General features: G+C 42.7%; 2 protein-coding genes across 3 annotated transcripts in view; one reads left to right on the top strand and one right to left on the bottom strand.

Annotated features, from left to right (window-relative positions):
* The window catches only part of fscn2b (fascin actin-bundling protein 2b, retinal), a 35,308-nt gene extending 30,664 nt beyond the window's left edge, over positions 1 to 4,644 (top strand). Inside the window, exon 5 of the mRNA XM_068004125.1 lies at positions 4,355 to 4,644. Coding sequence (XP_067860226.1) covers positions 4,355 to 4,560 — 206 coding nt within the window. The 3' untranslated portion in view covers positions 4,561 to 4,644. The remainder of the gene's footprint in view (positions 1 to 4,354) is intronic.
* Positions 1 to 17,808, bottom strand: part of faap100 (FA core complex associated protein 100) — a 185,844-nt gene that overhangs the window by 27,028 nt on the left and 141,008 nt on the right. The window contains exon 9 of one of the 2 annotated variants that reach the window (XM_068004123.1): positions 7,761 to 8,178. The exons of the other annotated variant lie outside the window; for it this stretch is intronic. Within the exon in view, the coding sequence (XP_067860224.1) occupies positions 8,113 to 8,178 (66 nt within the window). The 3' untranslated portion in view covers positions 7,761 to 8,112. Of the gene's footprint in view, positions 1 to 7,760; positions 8,179 to 17,808 lie in introns of those variants that run through there. 2 annotated transcript variants of the gene reach the window in all.

The raw sequence follows: 17,808 nt of genomic DNA, 5'->3' as shown, positions 1-17,808 counted from the left end.
CTGCCAGATCCAGCAGGTAAGTGCTTTTCCAGCACTGATTGTGGGCCAGAAGGAGCAGGAGTGCTTCTCCTTGCTCCTCGAGCAAACCTGCTGCGATCTTCCGACCCCCCCCCCCCGCGATCGGCCGATCCCCCCGCGATATCTCAGCCCCATGATCTCACCCCCCGGTGATCTCTCCCCCCCATGATGTCTCCCCCAGCGATCTCATTTCCCCCCCACCCTCCCAGCGATGACTCCCCCCAGCGATATCTACCCACCGCGATCTCCCCCCCCCCCCACCCACGGGCAATCGTTCTCTCCTTCCCTCCTCTCTGCTGTGCTCCGAGCACTGCCCCCCACCCCCCACCAACCCCTAATCTTCTCCAATTGCTGGGGACCGTCCCAGCAGGCTTTCCCGCCTGGCAGCCGACCAGTCTCTCAATCTAGCCGGATGCCAGACGGGATATGGAGTAAAAAAGTTCGAATGAGTTCCTGCCATTAAATTCGGCAGGACCTCCATCTTCCCGGTATTGCTCGGTTCCCCGGCTGCTGACATGCATCCCCGCTCTGTCCCCACCTCCCCTTGTTATAGTACCCTTCGTTGAGGGTACTATAACAAGGGGACATAGATTCAAGGTAAAAGGCGGGAGGTTTAGAGGGGATTTGAGAAAGAACTTTTTCACCCAGAGGGTGGTTGGAGTCTGGAACTCACTGCCTGAAAGGGTTGTGGAGGCAGGAACCCTCACAACATTCAAGAAGCATTTGGATGAGCACTTGAAATGCCATAGCATACAAGGCTACGGACCAAATGCTGGAATATGGGATTAGAGTAGACAGGGCTGATGGCCGGCGCGGACACGATGGGCCGAAGGGCCTCTATCCGTGCTGTATAACTCTATGACTCTATGACTCTATATCAGGGCCATGGGCTCAGGTTATTTAAATAACTAGCAATAAACTCCCAGCACCGTTTTGGTCTTGCACCAGCAATCAGCCTAATGAATGCAGAATATCTGTCCAGCACCTCAAAATTAAAGGGATGTAGCACTGAAAGTTAAGTGGTATAAATGTATAAATTTCAAATATTTTCCAGTCTTCCCTCCTTTCCTCAGGGAAAGAGTTGACCCATGGAAGCAAGGCCTCTATCACAGCTAATTGACTGAATTGGCACGTCACTGGTAGAGGTTTGGATAGATCCAGTCGTGTAAAGGCTTAATGCAATAGTGACCTTCATGTCCATAAGTTGTCTGCAGGTTGGCCTCTTTGAGATGGCATAGTTAGGTGCCAGCCTCTTTTGTGAAGTGGCAGCACCAAAGACAGGTCTCCTCTTATGTAATCAGGAAGGTTTGGACCACTAATTGCATGCCCTTGGTTAAGGACAGGTACAGACTTAACATACAAGATATAGTCACACTTTCACCCGCAAGTCAGAAAGTTGTATGTTTAAACCCCACTCCAGGACTTGACCATATTATGTAGGCCCGCACTCCAGTGTAATACTGAGGGAGTGCTGCACTGTTTCGGATGAGTCATTAAACGGAGTCCCTGGAGTGGATTTTAACTCGGAGCGGGTTTCCACAACCACTCTCGGAGTTAATTTCTCGCCCGCCTGCGGGATCAGGAGAGCAGGGTGATTCAAACTACCGGACTTCATTCAAACGCCGCCCATCCACTGCCTGCCCAGAATGGGCGGGCAGAGGGCCACCCACCAGCTTCTAGGTAAGTGGCAGGGAGGGCGTTTCAGGAGAGTCCCGTGGGAAGGAAAGAGGGGAGTCCAGGACAGGGGAAGACGCTACTTTCATTGTGGGGCCCGGAGGAATAAACCAGTGGCAGTTTCCCTGCATAGGCCCCAGTTAAAATGCAATCAGAGTGCTTCTGTATAAATTCAATAGGCCCCCGCCTGCAGGTTAAAATTCGAAATGGCGCAAAAGGATTGAGTTATGAGTGAGTAAGTAAGCTGCTCGTTTTCAACTACCCACTCACCTGGTTTTAGTCGGGCTGGTAGGGTTAAAATCGCCCCCTCACACCCCCCCCCCCACCATTTCAGATGGATGTAAAAGATCCTATTGCATTATTTAAAGAAGAGCAAAGAATTTGCCTGATGTGCTGGCCAATACTCAATCCTCAACCAACAATAGATCAATTAATCACACATCTCATTGCTGTTTGTCGGACCTTGCTGTGTAGAAATTGACTGCCACATCTGCCTGTAGAACAATTGTGGCTACACTTTGGAAAATAAAGGAATTCATTGCATGTGACGTGCTTTGAAACATCTTGAGGACATGATAAGGTGCTATATAAATGCGAGTTCTTTGTTCTTGTCAGAATTTGAAAAGCTTGCTGCCATCATTTAGCTTGTACATTCATTTTAAATACGCAGTAACACTGGCGTTGAACTCATGGGGAATTTCACGCCCAGTACAGCTTCTCAGCCTAATGAGATTTTATGAACCCAAGGCTGGGAGGAAGATGAGAAACTGATACACAACTGCCGCAAATTTTATAAAACCATATTTTAAGCAATTTATGATGGATTTAACATAATGGAATCGGGCCAGGACCTACTCTGTTAATGGTAGGGCGTTGGGGAGAGTTATAGAACAAAGAGATCTAGGAGTACAGGTTCATAGCTCCTTGAAAGTGGAGTCACAGGTGGATAGGGTGGTGAAGAAGGCATTCAGCATGTTTGGTTTCATTGGTCAGAACATTGAATACAGGAGTTGGGATGTCTTATTGAAGTTGTACAAGACATTAGTAAGGCCACACTTGGAATACTGTGTACAGTTCTGGTCACCCTATTGTGGAAATGATATTATTAAACTAGAAAGAGTGCAGAAAAGATTTACTAGGATGCTACTGGGACTTGATGGTTTGACTTATAGGGAGAGGTTGGATAGACTGAGACTTTTTTCCCTGGAGAGTAGGAGGTTTAGGGGTGATCTTATAGAAGTCTATAAAATAATGAGGGGCATAGATAAGGTAGATCGTCAAAATCTTTTCCCAAAGGTAGGGGAGTCTATAATGAGGGGGCATGGATTTAAGGTGAGAGGGGAGAGATACAAAAGGGTCCAGAGGGCAATTTTTTCACTCAAAGGGTGGTGAGTGTCTGGAACGAGCTGCCAGAGGCAGTAGTAGAGGCGGGTACAATTTTGTCTTTTAAAAAGGATTTGGATAGTTACATGGGTAAGATGGGTATAGAGGGATATGGGCCAAGTGCAGCCAATTGGGACTAGCTTTAGTGGTATAAACTGGGTGACATGGACATGTTGGGCCGAAGGGCCTGTTTCCATGTTGTAAACTTCTATGATTCTATGGTGCACATAGGTCATTCATGTTACTTTATAATACAAAAAAGCTGTACAAATTGCAAAATCCTGAAAGGGCACAATGTTTTAAAAAAAAATGAAACATTAAAAAAATTAACAGAGTCACTAACTCAGAGTGCTATATCTGATTCCTCAGCAATATACAACCAAAATAGTGCAGGGAAATCATTATGGTAGTTGGTGGCTCAGTGGGTAAGCACACTTCCCAGTGTGAGCTGTACAGACCAGGAAGGTTTCCAGCTTCAATCCCAAATGTCAGCTAATGTTACTGTAGAAAGAAGAATTTGCATTTACAGCAGGGGATGCTACAACTAGCCTTAGTACCCCAGGTTCTGGAGGGTACACTAGTGTAGGGGTTATGTTACTAGATTAATAATCCAGGGAACGTTAGTTCAAATTCCACCATGGCAGATTGAGAATTTGAAAATATCTGGAAATAAAAAGCTGGCATCAGTTAAAATATGACCAAGAAGCTGTCGGATTGGCATAAAAACTCAACTGGTTTACTAATGCCTTTAGGGAAGGAAACCTGCCGTCCTTACCCGGTCTGCCCTATATGTGACTCCAGTCCCACACCAACGTGGTTGACTCTCAACTGATCTTGCAGCGGTTCAAGGAGATGGCCCACCACCACCACCTTCTCAGTGTAACTTGAGCTGGGCAATAAATGTCAGCATTGCCAGGGATGCCCACATTCCGAGAATAAATAATCATTTATAATAACAAGGATTCCATTGTCCAGGCTGGCAGGCAAAGAATAGGTACTTTGGTGAAGGACTGGAGAACAGCAGGCATCCATGGAAGCAAACTGCTGCAGGAATCAGTTCAAAAACGAAGGAGAAAAGGAGATAAAACTGGGGAAATGTTAAACGACAAATGGAGGTAACTATCTCTGAACCAATACATTTGTAGAGAAAGAAGTCACGATGAAGAACAATGAGGTACAATGTACATATTGAAGGGATGTGTGGTTGGCTTTGTAACTTGGGTTTGTGGACACTAGCTCTGTACCGTCATATTCCTGAACATATGTTCTTTCTTCATAGGCTCTGATGGCAAGTTCTGGTACATATCCAGCACCGGGACAATCTGTACTGACAGCGTCATTCCCGAAGACTTTTACTTTGAATTCCGAGATCACGGTCGACTGGCTATCAAAGGCAAGAACAAAAAGTACCTTCGAGGAAACCAAGCAGGCACACTTAGGGCAGATGCAGATGAAGTGGACAGTTCAACACTGTGGGAATATTAAAGGTCGGACTCAGCCTCAGTAGACCACATGAATTCCAGCTGTATTTCTTATCAACAATGTGAAGGACATGTAGAGCAAAATTGGAGGACTATATGCAGAGGTTAAAATTAAAATGTTAATTGATGCCCTTTGATAAGAATCCAGCATTTCAATGTAATCTGAAATGTGGAGGCCCTTAAAACCTGATGATATAAATGTTTGGTGCATTGATGAGATATTGATTGGCTGATATGCTTGACACCACTGTTTCATTCAAGGGCAGATATAAGATTTTTTAATGTTTTGTGGGCTTTATTTTCCATCATTTAATACAGGATAAGATTTTTTCAAACTCGCACCAGTTAGATGCTAGCTGTTTGTTTTGTAGTTATCGAGAGGATTTGAGGAATTTTTATTTGATCCTTAAATAGATATTATGTTATTGCACCAATATAGCACAAAACCTGGGAACAAGTGATAAATATTACAGATCCTATAAACATTCACTGTAACTGACAGAGCAGCCAGCTTTATTTAATGATGATGGCAAATAGGATAAGTCCAGGACAAATGGTTCTGAACAGTCTTAATTGGGTGATTTTCATATACATATGCAGTTATTGCACTCAGCTATGATGGCAGTACAAGGAATTCAGCCAGGATTCCGACTACCTATCCTGATCATTATCCCATGACCCATGCTGAAATCTGCATATGTGTGTGATCTCAGATTCAGCTGTGATGCCCTCACAGTCAAGCATCTCTCAATGGTCACTCATGAAAAATGGCCACTTCAGCCAAGTACTGGAGGATTGCTGATGTTCATTATTCACTTTTAGAAGAGCAGAGAAGAAAATGTGAGAAAACTAGCAGGAAGTGAAAAAAAGAAACTACAGTTTTTGAGATGGACCAAAACAATGAGTAATACATTAAAAGTCTTGTTATATTGGTCATGCTTACTTCCTACAACATTGACCCTGTCATATTTTGTTGTTAACACCCCTAATTGATATAAAACAACATATCCGCCGATCACCATGAGCAATGCCACGGGAGATCTGGCAGTGATTTGAAAACTCACAGCAGACTTGATGCGTGAGTCACAACCTTTGATTATACTAAACAGGTTTCTCTGTCAATGACCTCACATATAAATATCTGTGCACAAAGGTTTTTTGTATATTTGTAACTGTGATTGGATAGGTGAATCTTCCATACACTGAAACTAGTTTGATTCACTTTGTGCTGCAGATAATATTGCAACTTGATCTGTATTATCTGGGTAACTGCTTTCTCCTGGTGACCTTTAATGTTATTTAGTGCATACTATTGTTGAAATCTAGGCCCTATTCTATTTTGTTAGTTAATGAATACAATATACCTACCTGTCACCCTCTGGAACTTTCCATTATTACTTTGGGGTTGTTACTGCTTCCGTTTTTGTAGTAATTTGGAACACAAAAATCTAATCATAAAAAAACATTAATACATAACCGTATTTATAATAAAAAAGCAACAAATGTGGTGACTGAAGTTTTTAAATTGGGATTCTGTGGATCACATTAACGTTTTTACGAGCATAAACCTAAAGATAGATTTGCTGTGCTCTGTGATGTCCCAGGTTATCACACTGTTTCCAGCTCCTTCCAGTTGACCAAAAGGGGCATTTGCAAAAGCAGTGCATAGATGCACCAAGGAGGTCACTGATGCTTTGTTCATTGAGGCAAGCACCTTGTTCCCTTTCTCTTGAGAAATGCAACAGAAGAATTTGAAGGCATTGCAATTCTTCTGGCTTTGCAGGTTCCCCAAAGTCCAAGGCAAAATTAATGGCCTCTATGTAGTCATTCAGACTCCCAGACACAATGCTATGGTGTTTATGAACTGTAACACTCCACTCCATCAATATCCAAGTGGGCAGTGGCTAGCAGCACATCATCAGGCAGAACAATTTTATTTTAAAGCAATCTTGTGCCTGTGAAGAAGGCAAACATGAAGGATGGATCCTACAAGACAAAGACTGCAGTTAATATTATCCTTGTGGTCAGCAAGTAAATGCAGATAAAATAAGGCCATGCATCTACCATGGAACAGATTATTGGCATCTTGATGAGGAAAATTACATCCATAATCTCAGGCATTGTTAACTGCTCCCTTGAGGTCAAGGTGCCCTCAAATGACAAATGGGAACAACTATCCTTTCCTCCATTTCTTGCAGCAGCACCTCCACTGCTGCCTCTGTAAGCCTGGGTGCTCTTCCTTGGCGCTGCTCCATAATAATAGTTCAGAGTAGTGAAGAAGAACTTTCCAAAATTGTTTGCTTGTAAAAAATAAGACCCTTTCCTTAAACAGCTATTTCAGGATTGGATATTCCAGTCCCAAATCTGCAAACTCCCTGTCACTGGTAAATGACCTGACAGCAGTTCACTGCAAAGACCTAATGAGATTCTGTGGCCTTGGTAGGTGAAAAAACCTTCACCTCAACTTCCCATCCCAATCTACAGCCAACACGGAAAATCCAGCCCACACTGGCTACACATGACACGTGGGTTATTTGGGAGAAAACTGCAGAATGTTGATACTATTAGTCTTGTAAGTGCCAAGATTCACTTTATACAACTCAGTTAGCTGATTCCTTTGAGGTACCTGTAGAGTTAATGTACTGAATGATGTAGAGGATACTTAACTACCACTAATGCTTTCTGATATATACACTATGAGGGAGCATGATCAAGTGACTGCAGCTCTTTGAATATGGTCAGTATGTTTACAAATGGTAGGAATATTCTAAACATTGTGCTGGTCTGGTGTGTGCTATTTTTATGATATGTGGAAATGTAGGTGCTTTTTGGAGGTAAACTACATGAATTCATCAGGTATTACTTTATAGGAAAAGGGAAAGGTTTCATTTCTCTTGTATTAGGCTGTCTGCTTTATGAAAGCACACTTGTGTACTTCAAAATAGCAGATGGTGTCCATATATTTGCCTGAAAAGTATGCTCCGGATGAAGGGCTGCAACGGATCTCTAAGATTGCAGAAGTCGTCTGTTCCAGCTCTCACTTAGCTCTACTACCTGCCATTACACTACCATCCTGCTTTAATTGTCTTACAATTCAGAAAAAATTACACCAGGAATCTCAGACACTCTTACAAGCACAGCTTGTGAAAAAGCATTTATTGGTAACTTGCTCCAGTTAAATCTTTATGGAATGTTACACTTGATTTAAAAAGCAGCTTGTTTAATAGAACAGGAGAACAACAGGGAATGAACACAGGGTATGTTCATTACATTAGTAAATTTTTTAGATCTGAGCCATTTACTCCTACTGCCATGCTCCCTGGTCCACTAGAGGATGGAGCAGTAGGGGTCACGGGCTTGTCCACGACAACTGTCAATACATTTGGAGAACTACTGGAATGCACATAAATTCATAACATTATCATGCACTTGATCATGTCCCCTCATATGGTGGAGGAATTACTCCAGACTGAATCTGGCATTAGTGAAAAGAACCCAGAGAGGGGCTGTGGTGGTAAAAAGCCAGTGTGGACATGCAGACCCCGAGTTCCCAGGTTCAATTCCTGGTCTGTTCTGAGTTAGTTGATTGGTGGCTCACTGCCGGCAGCTGCTCCGAGGGCTCCTGTGAAGTTTAAGAACATAAGAACACAAGAAATAGGAGCAGGAGTAGGCCGTACAGCCCCTCGAGCCTGCTCCATCATTCAATCAGATCATGGCTGATCTTCGACCTCAACTCCACTTTCCTGCCCGATCCCCATATCCCTTGATTTCCCTAGAGTCCAAAAATCTGTCCATCTCAGCCTTGAATACATTGACTCAGCATCCACAGTCCTCTGAGGTAGAGAATTCCAAAGATTCACAACCCTCTGCCTGAAGAAATTCCTCCAGTCTTGAATGACCGACCCTTTATTCTGTGACTATACCCCATAGTTCTAGACTCTCTAGTCAGGGGAAACAATCTCTCAGCATCTACTCTGTTAGCCCCCTAATAATCTTATATGTTTCAATGAGATCACCTCTCATTCTTCTAAACTCCAAAGAGAATAGGCCCATTCTACTCAACCTCTCCTCATAGGACAACCCTTTCATCCCAGGAATCAATCTAGTGAACTTTTGCTGCACCGCCTCCAAGGCAAGTATATCCTTCCTTAGATAAGGAGACCAAAACTGTACGCAGTACTCCAGGTGAGCTCTCACTAAAGCCCTGTACAACTGTAGTAAAACTTCCTTACTCTTGTACTCCAACCCCCTTGAAATAAAGGCCAACATGCCATTTGCTTTCCTAATTACCGGCTGTACCTGCATACTAACTTTTTGTGTTTCTTGTACGAGGACACCCAAGTCTCTCTGAACACCAACATTTAATAATTTCTCACCATTTAAGCAATATTCTGTTTTTCTATTCTTCCCACCGAATTGAATAACCTCACATTTCCCCACATTATACTCCATCTGCCACCATCTTGCTCACTCATTTAATCTATCTATATCCCTTTGCAGACTCTTTGGGTCCTCCTCACAGCTTACTTTCCCACCTAGCTTTGTATCATCAGCAAACTTGGATACATTACACTCAGTCCCTTCATCTAAGTCATTAATATAGATTGTAAATAGCTGAGGCCCAAGCATCGATCCTTGTGGCACCCCACTAGTTACAGTCTGCCAACTTGAGACCGACCCGTTTATCCCTACTCTCTGTTTTCTGTCCTTTAACCAATCCTCTATCCATGCTAATATATTACCCCCAACCCCATGAGCCCTTACCTTGTGTAACAACCTTTTTATGTGGCACCTTATTGAATGCCTTTTGAAAATCCAAATATATGACATCCATTGGTTCCCCTTTATCTCCCTGCAACTTATATCTTCAAAAAACTCTAATAAATTTGTCAAACATGATTTTCCTTTCATAAAACCATGTTGACTCTGCCTAATCATATTAGGATTTTCTAAGAGCCCTGTTACCACTTCCTTAATAATGGATTCCAGCATTTTCCCAATGACCGATGTCAGGCTAACTGGCCTGTAGTCCCCTGTTTTCTCTCTCTCCCTCCCTTCTTGAATAGCAGGGTAACATTTGTTACCTTCCAGTCCACTGGGACCGTTCCAGAATCTAGAGAATTTTGGAAGATCATAACCAATGCATCCGCTGTCTCTGCAGCCACCTCTTTTAGAACCCTAGGATGTAGACCATCAGATCCAGGGGATTTGTCGGCTTTTAATCCCATTAGTTTGTCCAGTACTTTTTCTCTAGTCATATTAATTGTTTTAAGTTCCTCACTCTCATTTACCCCTTGGTTCCCCACTATTTTTGGTATGCTTTTTGTGTTGTTGGCCAGGGGCTGCAGAAAGTAACCTGAGACATCAGCTGCTGACACAGGCAAGAACAACTTTTGAACTGAAGTAACCTGAGTTCAGTCGCTGGCCTGAGCTGGCTGGAACTGGTTTGAATTAGCTAAGTTTTGTGAAAGACAAAGGAGATGTGATAAGACACAAGTCCTTATTTAGAAAAGGAGTAATGAGGTAATGCTACCTAAGTCCTTGGGACAGAGCCAATGAGGAGAAGACACAGGGTAACCGAGCAAACCTAAACCAACGAAAGAGAGAGACAACACAGCTTGAAGAGATAAGATTCGGAAAAAGAATGAAGGATCTGGGGCATGGAGCCAGAGCGAAGACTCCGGAGACCAACCATCGCGGAAGTGGAAGAACCTACGTCAGGGACGTAGAGACGACGTATATTCTGTGACCACTCAGGGAGTGTCAGAGAAACCTAGTGGGTGTGCGTTTAGATCCTAGTTTGGGTACAAAACTGTATAACCTGGTGCAAACTGCATGTCTATATCTAACCAGACGTATAAGCTATATGTATATGATCTAACGGCGTGAATAAAGCAAATTGAGAGTTAAGAGAGAATTGATCTTCTCTTTTACTAAGCCAATAACCGTAACCGGTGACCTCCGGTCAACAGTGTTATCTACCGTGAAGACACTTACAAAATATTTGTTAACGCATCTGCCATTTCCTGATTCCCCATTATAATTTCTCCTGTCTCAGCCTCTAAGGGAGCAACATTTACTTTGATACTCTCTTCCTTTTTACATACTTGTAGAAGCTCTTACAATCTGTTTTTATATTTCTTGCTAGTTTCATATTCTATTTTCTCCCTTATCATCAATTTTTTAGTCGTCCTTTGTTGGTTTCTGAAACTCTCCCAATCCCCAGGCTTATTACTCTTCCTGGCAACATTATAGGCCTCTTCTTTCAATCTAATACTCTCCTTAACTTCTTTAGTTAGCCACGGGTGGCTCACTTTTCCCCTGGAGTTTTTATTTCTCAGTGGAATGTATACTTGTTGAGAATATTGAAATATTTCTTTAAATGTTTGCCATTGCTTTTCAACTGTCAAACTCTTTAATTTCTCAATCTATCTTTCAAAACTCGCTCCTCATACCTATGTAATTGGCTTTATTTAAGTTTAAGACTCTAGTTTCTGACTCTAGTTTCAAAAGCATCAATAAATATCAGGATGTAGAGTCACAGAAGAACTCAAATACCAGCAAAAGTAAATCAAAAGGACCACAGACTCCATCGGGAGTCATTTAAATTGGTAACAAGGTAAATTGTATCGAGCCAATGTCTTGCTGCTGGGAGAGCTCGATTCGCCAAAGCCTCCACACAGTGTGAAGTTTCAGCAATCAGATAAAGTAAAAGAGCAGGAAAGACAAAGGGGTCAGTAACTCTAGGTATCTTCTTAAAGAGGAGCAGAGGCAGGAGATTAAAAGAATAAAAGGTAAAACATTAAGAGTTTGATGGTGCAGTGGAAAAGAACTAAGGTGAAAGCAAACACCTGTGTGAAGCAGATGATAAAGGGGACCACCCAGAATAAAACAGGTTAAATAATACCCAAAGGAAGTAAAAAGTAAAAGAAAACGCCAGAGGCAGGTAACAATTAAAAGAGGACACCAGATAAAAGTAAAATCAAAGGGAGCACCTGGGATTGAAAACAAGTTAAACCAAAGGGGACAATGGGAGAAATATAACAAGAAAGGGAATCAAACAAGAGAAAGAAACTAAGATGGAGACCATGGGATGTGTTTGCTGTGGGATGTTCGCAAATGAGAGAGCCAGATACCATAGAAAGGGCGAGGAGACACAAAAACTGTCTGTTAATCAGTCATCTTAAAGAAGGATTTGTGGCCTTACAGAGCAAGGGATTTACAAGGGCAGACAGAAGTGAGGGGATTTTTGAGGGTGACTATATAGTATTGGATTCAGTAAGTGGGTCATTTCAGGTAAGTCGTATGATCAGGCTAGCATCGGACATCAAAAGTGAACATTCAGGGATTAGAGCTGGAGGCCAGTACAATCAGGAACAATGTTGTCATGGCAAAGGAACAATTGCTGGTGAAGTCAAGGTAATGCATATATTGGATGGAAAAAGATTGGTAAAAATAGAAAGGTAGGAAACACTTTGAAGATATCTGAGATTATATTGGTGAACAGATACCAGATACTGTCCAGCATTGCACAAGGAAACTAACCTTCCAGAAGTAAATGGTAGTTAGCAAGCCGGAGTACAGAATGGACGAAGATGCACTTTGCAGGTCACAGAAAGACTGTAGTCATAGGTGATTCTTTGCTCTGGAAAGTGGATAGCCATGTGTGTCGTATGCACAATATCTACAGGATGGTGAGGGAAAGGTCTGCCTGGAGCTAGAGCAGTGCACACTGAGGAAAGGTAAGGAGGGATACTGAAGGGGACAGGTAGGGACAGTGATACTAGTCCACTTAGGGGTAAATGAACTGGAATCTGTTCTAACAGATAGAAGCTACAATATGGTGGGAATATCAAGAACATGGCTTAATCCATGGATGGAAACTTAACCGTCAAAGGTATAGAGTGTTTTGAAAAGACAGAATGGACAAAAAAGGAGGTGCAGTCTGTAACCCTATATGTCAGGGACACCTGGGGGGCAAAAGAAGTTGATCCTGTGCGAGATAGAAAGCTACAAAATGAACTACTCTAGGTAAGAAAGAAAGAGCTTGCATTTATGTAGCATCTTTCAATATCTCAGGACATCCCAAAGCACTTCACAGCCAATAAAATACTTTTGAAGTGTAGTCACTGTTGTAATGTAGGAAAAACAGCAGCCAATTTGTGCATGGCAAGCTCTCACAAACAACATTGAAAATAAATGACCAGTTCCTCTGTTTTAGGTGTTAGTTGAAGGATAAATGTTGACCCGGACACCAGGAGAACTTCCCTGCTCTTCAAATAATGTTGTGGGATCTTTTACCTCCAGCTGAGAGGGCAGGTGGGGCCTCAGTTTAACATCTCATCCAAAAGATGACACCTCCAATAATGCAGCACTTGCCAAGCAAGGATGGCCCAAGTAAAATCAACGAGTGTTACAAATGAGATGGAAGTCCTAGACAGGCTAATTGTGCAGAAAACAAATAAATCCCCAGATTAGATAGTATTTATCCCAGAGTGCAGAAAAAGACTAGGGAGGAGATTTATGAGGCACTGACAATCATCATGAAGAAGTCACTGGACATTAGGAAGGCACCAATAGATTGGAACAGGCTAATGTGGTGGCCATACTCAAAAAGGGCGACACAATAGAAATAGACAACTACAGGCCCGTTAGTCTTACTTCCATTCTATCTAAAATAATGGAACTAATTATCTCGAAGATCAAATGTGCTGTAGATAACAGCAGTCAGCATGAATTCAGAAAGGGAAGATCCTGTCTGACCAACTTCATTGACTTCTTAGAGGAAATGGCAACCCAAGTAAGCTCACGATGTACTTCGATTTCCAAAAGGCTTTTGGCAACGTTCCACATGAAAGGCTATTAATTAAATTGAAAGCTGTGGGCATTCAAGGTAAATTCCAGGAATGGATAAGAAATTGGAAAGACATGACAATGACTGAGTATGATTTACAAGTGGAATCTACCCCTTTTACCACAGGCAAGGTAACTAATATCCACTTGGTATTTCCCCTAACATTCCAGCTGAAATGCAGAAAACTCAGGCAATCCTACAATGAAGCATTGGTACATTAGTGTGCTGTGCATTCAGGCTGCTATAAGACAATCGAAGAACATTACAATTTAATAGCATGCTCTCACACTACACATTTAAGGCTGTAAATTGGGTCATTAAAAACATTGCTTTTACATAACATTTTTAATATCATAAATAATACATTGCCAATTTATTCTGTAATTTCTGAGCTGCCTCCTTTGATTCCACTGCCCCTCCTAGTTCTGTATCATCTGGCAAATTTGACCACTTTGCATTGAGTTTAAGAATCAAGATTATTTATGTAAATTAAACATTAGTGATCTAAACACCAAGCCCTAGGGCACCCCACTCAATGCTCCCCACCCCTCCACCCAGACATAACTCCTTCTTAACAAGTTACTTTCTACCCTTGAACCAATTTTTTATCCATTCCCATGGTTTATCCTGAATCGCTACATCTTTGAGTTTAACTAATAGCCTTTTGGAAGTTTAAGTAATAGATCAGCTGGGATGTCACTTCCTCAAAGAAGTTGAGGCAGTTTGTCAGACTGAATCCCTTCTGAAGATCATTCCCTCTGAATCCACGTTGATTAATGTTTACTCGATTATTGTACTGATAATTACCAAATTTACTCTTGATAATCGATGCCGTTATTTTGTACAGAATGGACGTACTTGCCTATGTCTGTTTCACTGCCTTTTTTGAATATGGACACTACGGCCTAAACTTTAACCCCACGAACAGGTGGGTTGGGGGTGGGTGGGAAGGAAAAAATTGTAAAAAAACTAAAACCCGACCCTGACCCGCCCATTTCCAGTTTTAATGGAGACGAGTCGAGGGGTGGGCGACCAACCCGCTCTCAGGAGGCGGGTCGATCAGTGAAAGCTGTTAAGGAGGCTGCGGGCCTCCATTTTGACAGCTTTTTTATTTTTAACTCTTCAGAGCCGGGATTCCCGGGCCTTCTACTTCATGCCAGGTGAGAGGAGGTGAGAAGGCCCGGATCAGCGGGTATGTGTCTTTATTTCACTTGTGGGCCCAGAGGAGCAGGACTGTTTCCTCCAGGCCCAACAAGCTCACCTGCTGCGATCCCACACGTGCGATCGACCTACCACCCCCTCCCCCATGTCCGATCCCCCACACCCCCCATGATCTCCGAACCCCCCCACAATCTCCAACATCCCCCCAACAATCTCCAACATCCCCCTCGATCTCCGATACCCCCCTCGATCTCGTACACCCCCCTCAATCTCCGCGCCCCCCGTCAATCTCCGACACCCCCCCGACGATCTCCAAACCCAACAGGATCTCCAAACCCCCAATGAACCCCAACCCCGCCACTGATGACCCCCGACCCCCCCCCCACCATGACTCCCCGGATGACCGACCCCCGATGATCCCTGACCCCGACCCTCCCCCAACCCCCATCTAAGATTTACTTGCTGGCAACCGCTTCCTGGCTCTTCTCCTGTCTGACTGATGGCCAGCCTATAAAGCTGGCTAGCCTGTCGGGCAGGAAACCGACCAAAAAAAAAGTCGTCCTTACTTCTAAATCATAAGGACGTCTGGGAAACCCGTACTTTCAGGATTCCCATCAGGAATTCCACCCCACCCTCTTCCCAGCTCCAGGTTAAAATTTATCCCTATGTTTCTGCCTGTTTCCAATCTACCGTTACCTCCCCACTATCCAGTGACTCCCTCAATGATTGCCAGTGCCTCATAAATGTTCTCCCTAGTTTATGTCAGCATTCTGCGATGTGTACTATCTAATCGCTGGTGTTTTATTTGTTTTGAACCTCTCTAGCCTGTCTGAGACTTCTATTTCATTTATTTCAATGTCATTGATTTTCCTTTGGTTGTCACCGTTTGGGGGAGAACATGTTGATCATGCCATTCCTTGTCAATACTTGGAGGAAACAATCATTCAGAATATTTACAATTTTGTGTTCATCCTCACTTTCAAGCCCGTTTGCATCTTTTACGGTTCTCACTTCCTGTCTGAGAATTTTTACAGCACTGAAAGAATTTTTTTACTGTTCTGTTAAGTCGCTGCTGCCAGGCTTTTTTCTAGATCTGTTTGCCCTTCTGATCACCCTTTTAAAGTGTTTCTGTATTTTCCTATGAACATAAGAACATAAGAAATAGGAGCAGGAGTAGGCCGTACGGCCCCTCGAGCCTGCTCCGTCAGTCAATCAGATCATGGCTGATCTTATAGCTCAACTCCACTTCCCTGCCCGATCCCCATATCTCTTGATTCCCCTAGAGTCCAAAAATGTATCTATCTCAGCCTTGAATATACTCAACGACTCAGCATCCACAGACCTCTGGGGTAGAGAATTCCAAAGATTCACAACCCACTGAGTGAAGAAATGCCTCCTCATCTCAGTCTTAAATGGCTGACCCCTTATCCTGCGACTGCGCCCTCTATGCTCATCCCAATGAACCATTTCTTTCCCCTTTCACACTGCATGATTTATAGAGGTCATTTTCTTCTTTACGTCACCTTTAATTTGCAGATTATACCATTTAAGGCCACGTTTGTCTGGACTGAGCTTGTTGATATTTGGTATTTACTTATCTTTAAAGGTGTTCTACTTGCCCTCTATTGAAATGTTGTTGAACAACCTCCTTCCCCAAATATCACTCTGATTATTTTATTACCAAGACATTTGATTGACTGTTTTGAAATCTACTATATTTGCGAGGAAATAATGCTGACAAATGAAAAGCAATGACACACGGATCCTGTAGTTTTAGGTGATGTGTCCAAACACACGTCCAACTCCCACCCATGTAGCCCAACCAGATAAACAGAAGAGTGTACATTGCCGTCTAAATTGGCTGCAATCAGAATCATCACAAAACTGCAGCAGCAGTCAATATAGACAGTGTGTCACTTAATTCATAGTCAACTTACCAGAAATCAGTTCACCTTGTATGTTTTGCGGAGGTTGAACAACTTTATATAACACCCTTCTTTTAGTTATTCACCATTTATTGTCACTTATTGGTTGGTTTAAATTGAATGTGGCAATGCAACAATCCTCTGTGGTCCCCTTTTTGTTGTATTTGGCACATTGTGTGCATACTTTTCCTCAGATTGACTAGCTTCATTGAACAGGAACAAATATTCTGCAGGCGAAGTCCAAATAAGGAAAACTGCTTCTGTATTTGTACAATCGCATATTGAGTTAATTGGGTTGTGCATTCATAGGAAATTACTAATCTAATTCATATGTTGTGCATCAGACAGTTCAGTTTAGGCAATGGGTTAGATAAAGGGTCACAAAGATTAGTAACGCCATTAAGAACTGCAGCATTTCTGCACCAAATGCTATGTACGGTAAGACTCGTCTTTAGCCTATTTTACAATGTAAATGTACAGAATTGATACCAGAGGGGGGTCAAGAGTTTGTGCTGCAATTTCCCAGACATAAGTTCCCAATTTCTGTCCTGCTGTCTGGGAAAGGTGTCAAGCAGCAGCCAGGTGCTTTGCTACTGGGAGGAGGGGGGACATTAAATAACTGGAGTACCTGGAATCCAAGGACACAATTGTGAATTCCACCCCCCTGCCCGACCCCCAACTTGCGAACAGGGCAACAATGGCAGGAATTGGCAGCAGATCGTCTACCATCATCAGAAGGGGAATGCTGCATGATGTGGACATCAAAATCTGTTGATAACACAAAACTAAAGGGTTTGGGGAAACAGTGAGGAGGGTTGCAAAAGACTTCAGCCAGACACAGATAGGTTAGTGGAATGGGCAGACAGGTGGCAGACGTGGTTTAATGTGGAGAATTGTGTGGTAATATATACTTGGGAGTAAAAACAAGAAATGGCAGTGTAAACTCAATGGATGGACACTGAAGGAGAAACGGAGAGACCTGGGGTGCAATTACATTATTCCTTGAATGCAAGTGCAAGTAGATAAAGCCATAAAAAAGGTAAATAGCATTTGGGGTTTTACAAATAGATGCATAGAGTACAGGAGTACAGAGCTATGATCAATTTGTACACCAATGGTTAGGCTATCATTAGAGTATTGTGTGCAGTTTTGCATGCCCAATCATAGAAAGCATATTAAAGCCATACAGAGCATACAAAGTAGATACACCAGGATGATACCAGTGATGAGAAACTATAGTTAGGAGAGACTTGAGATACTGGGGCTATTTCTAGTGAAGTGGAGAAAGTGAAGAGGTGATTTTTTTTTAAAT

Source organism: Heptranchias perlo, chromosome 23 (genome assembly GCF_035084215.1).
Source record: "Heptranchias perlo isolate sHepPer1 chromosome 23, sHepPer1.hap1, whole genome shotgun sequence".
NCBI lineage: Eukaryota > Metazoa > Chordata > Chondrichthyes > Hexanchiformes > Hexanchidae > Heptranchias > Heptranchias perlo.
The sequence above is the reverse complement of the archived record's forward strand: the minus strand, read 5'-3'. Positions and strand labels throughout refer to the sequence as shown.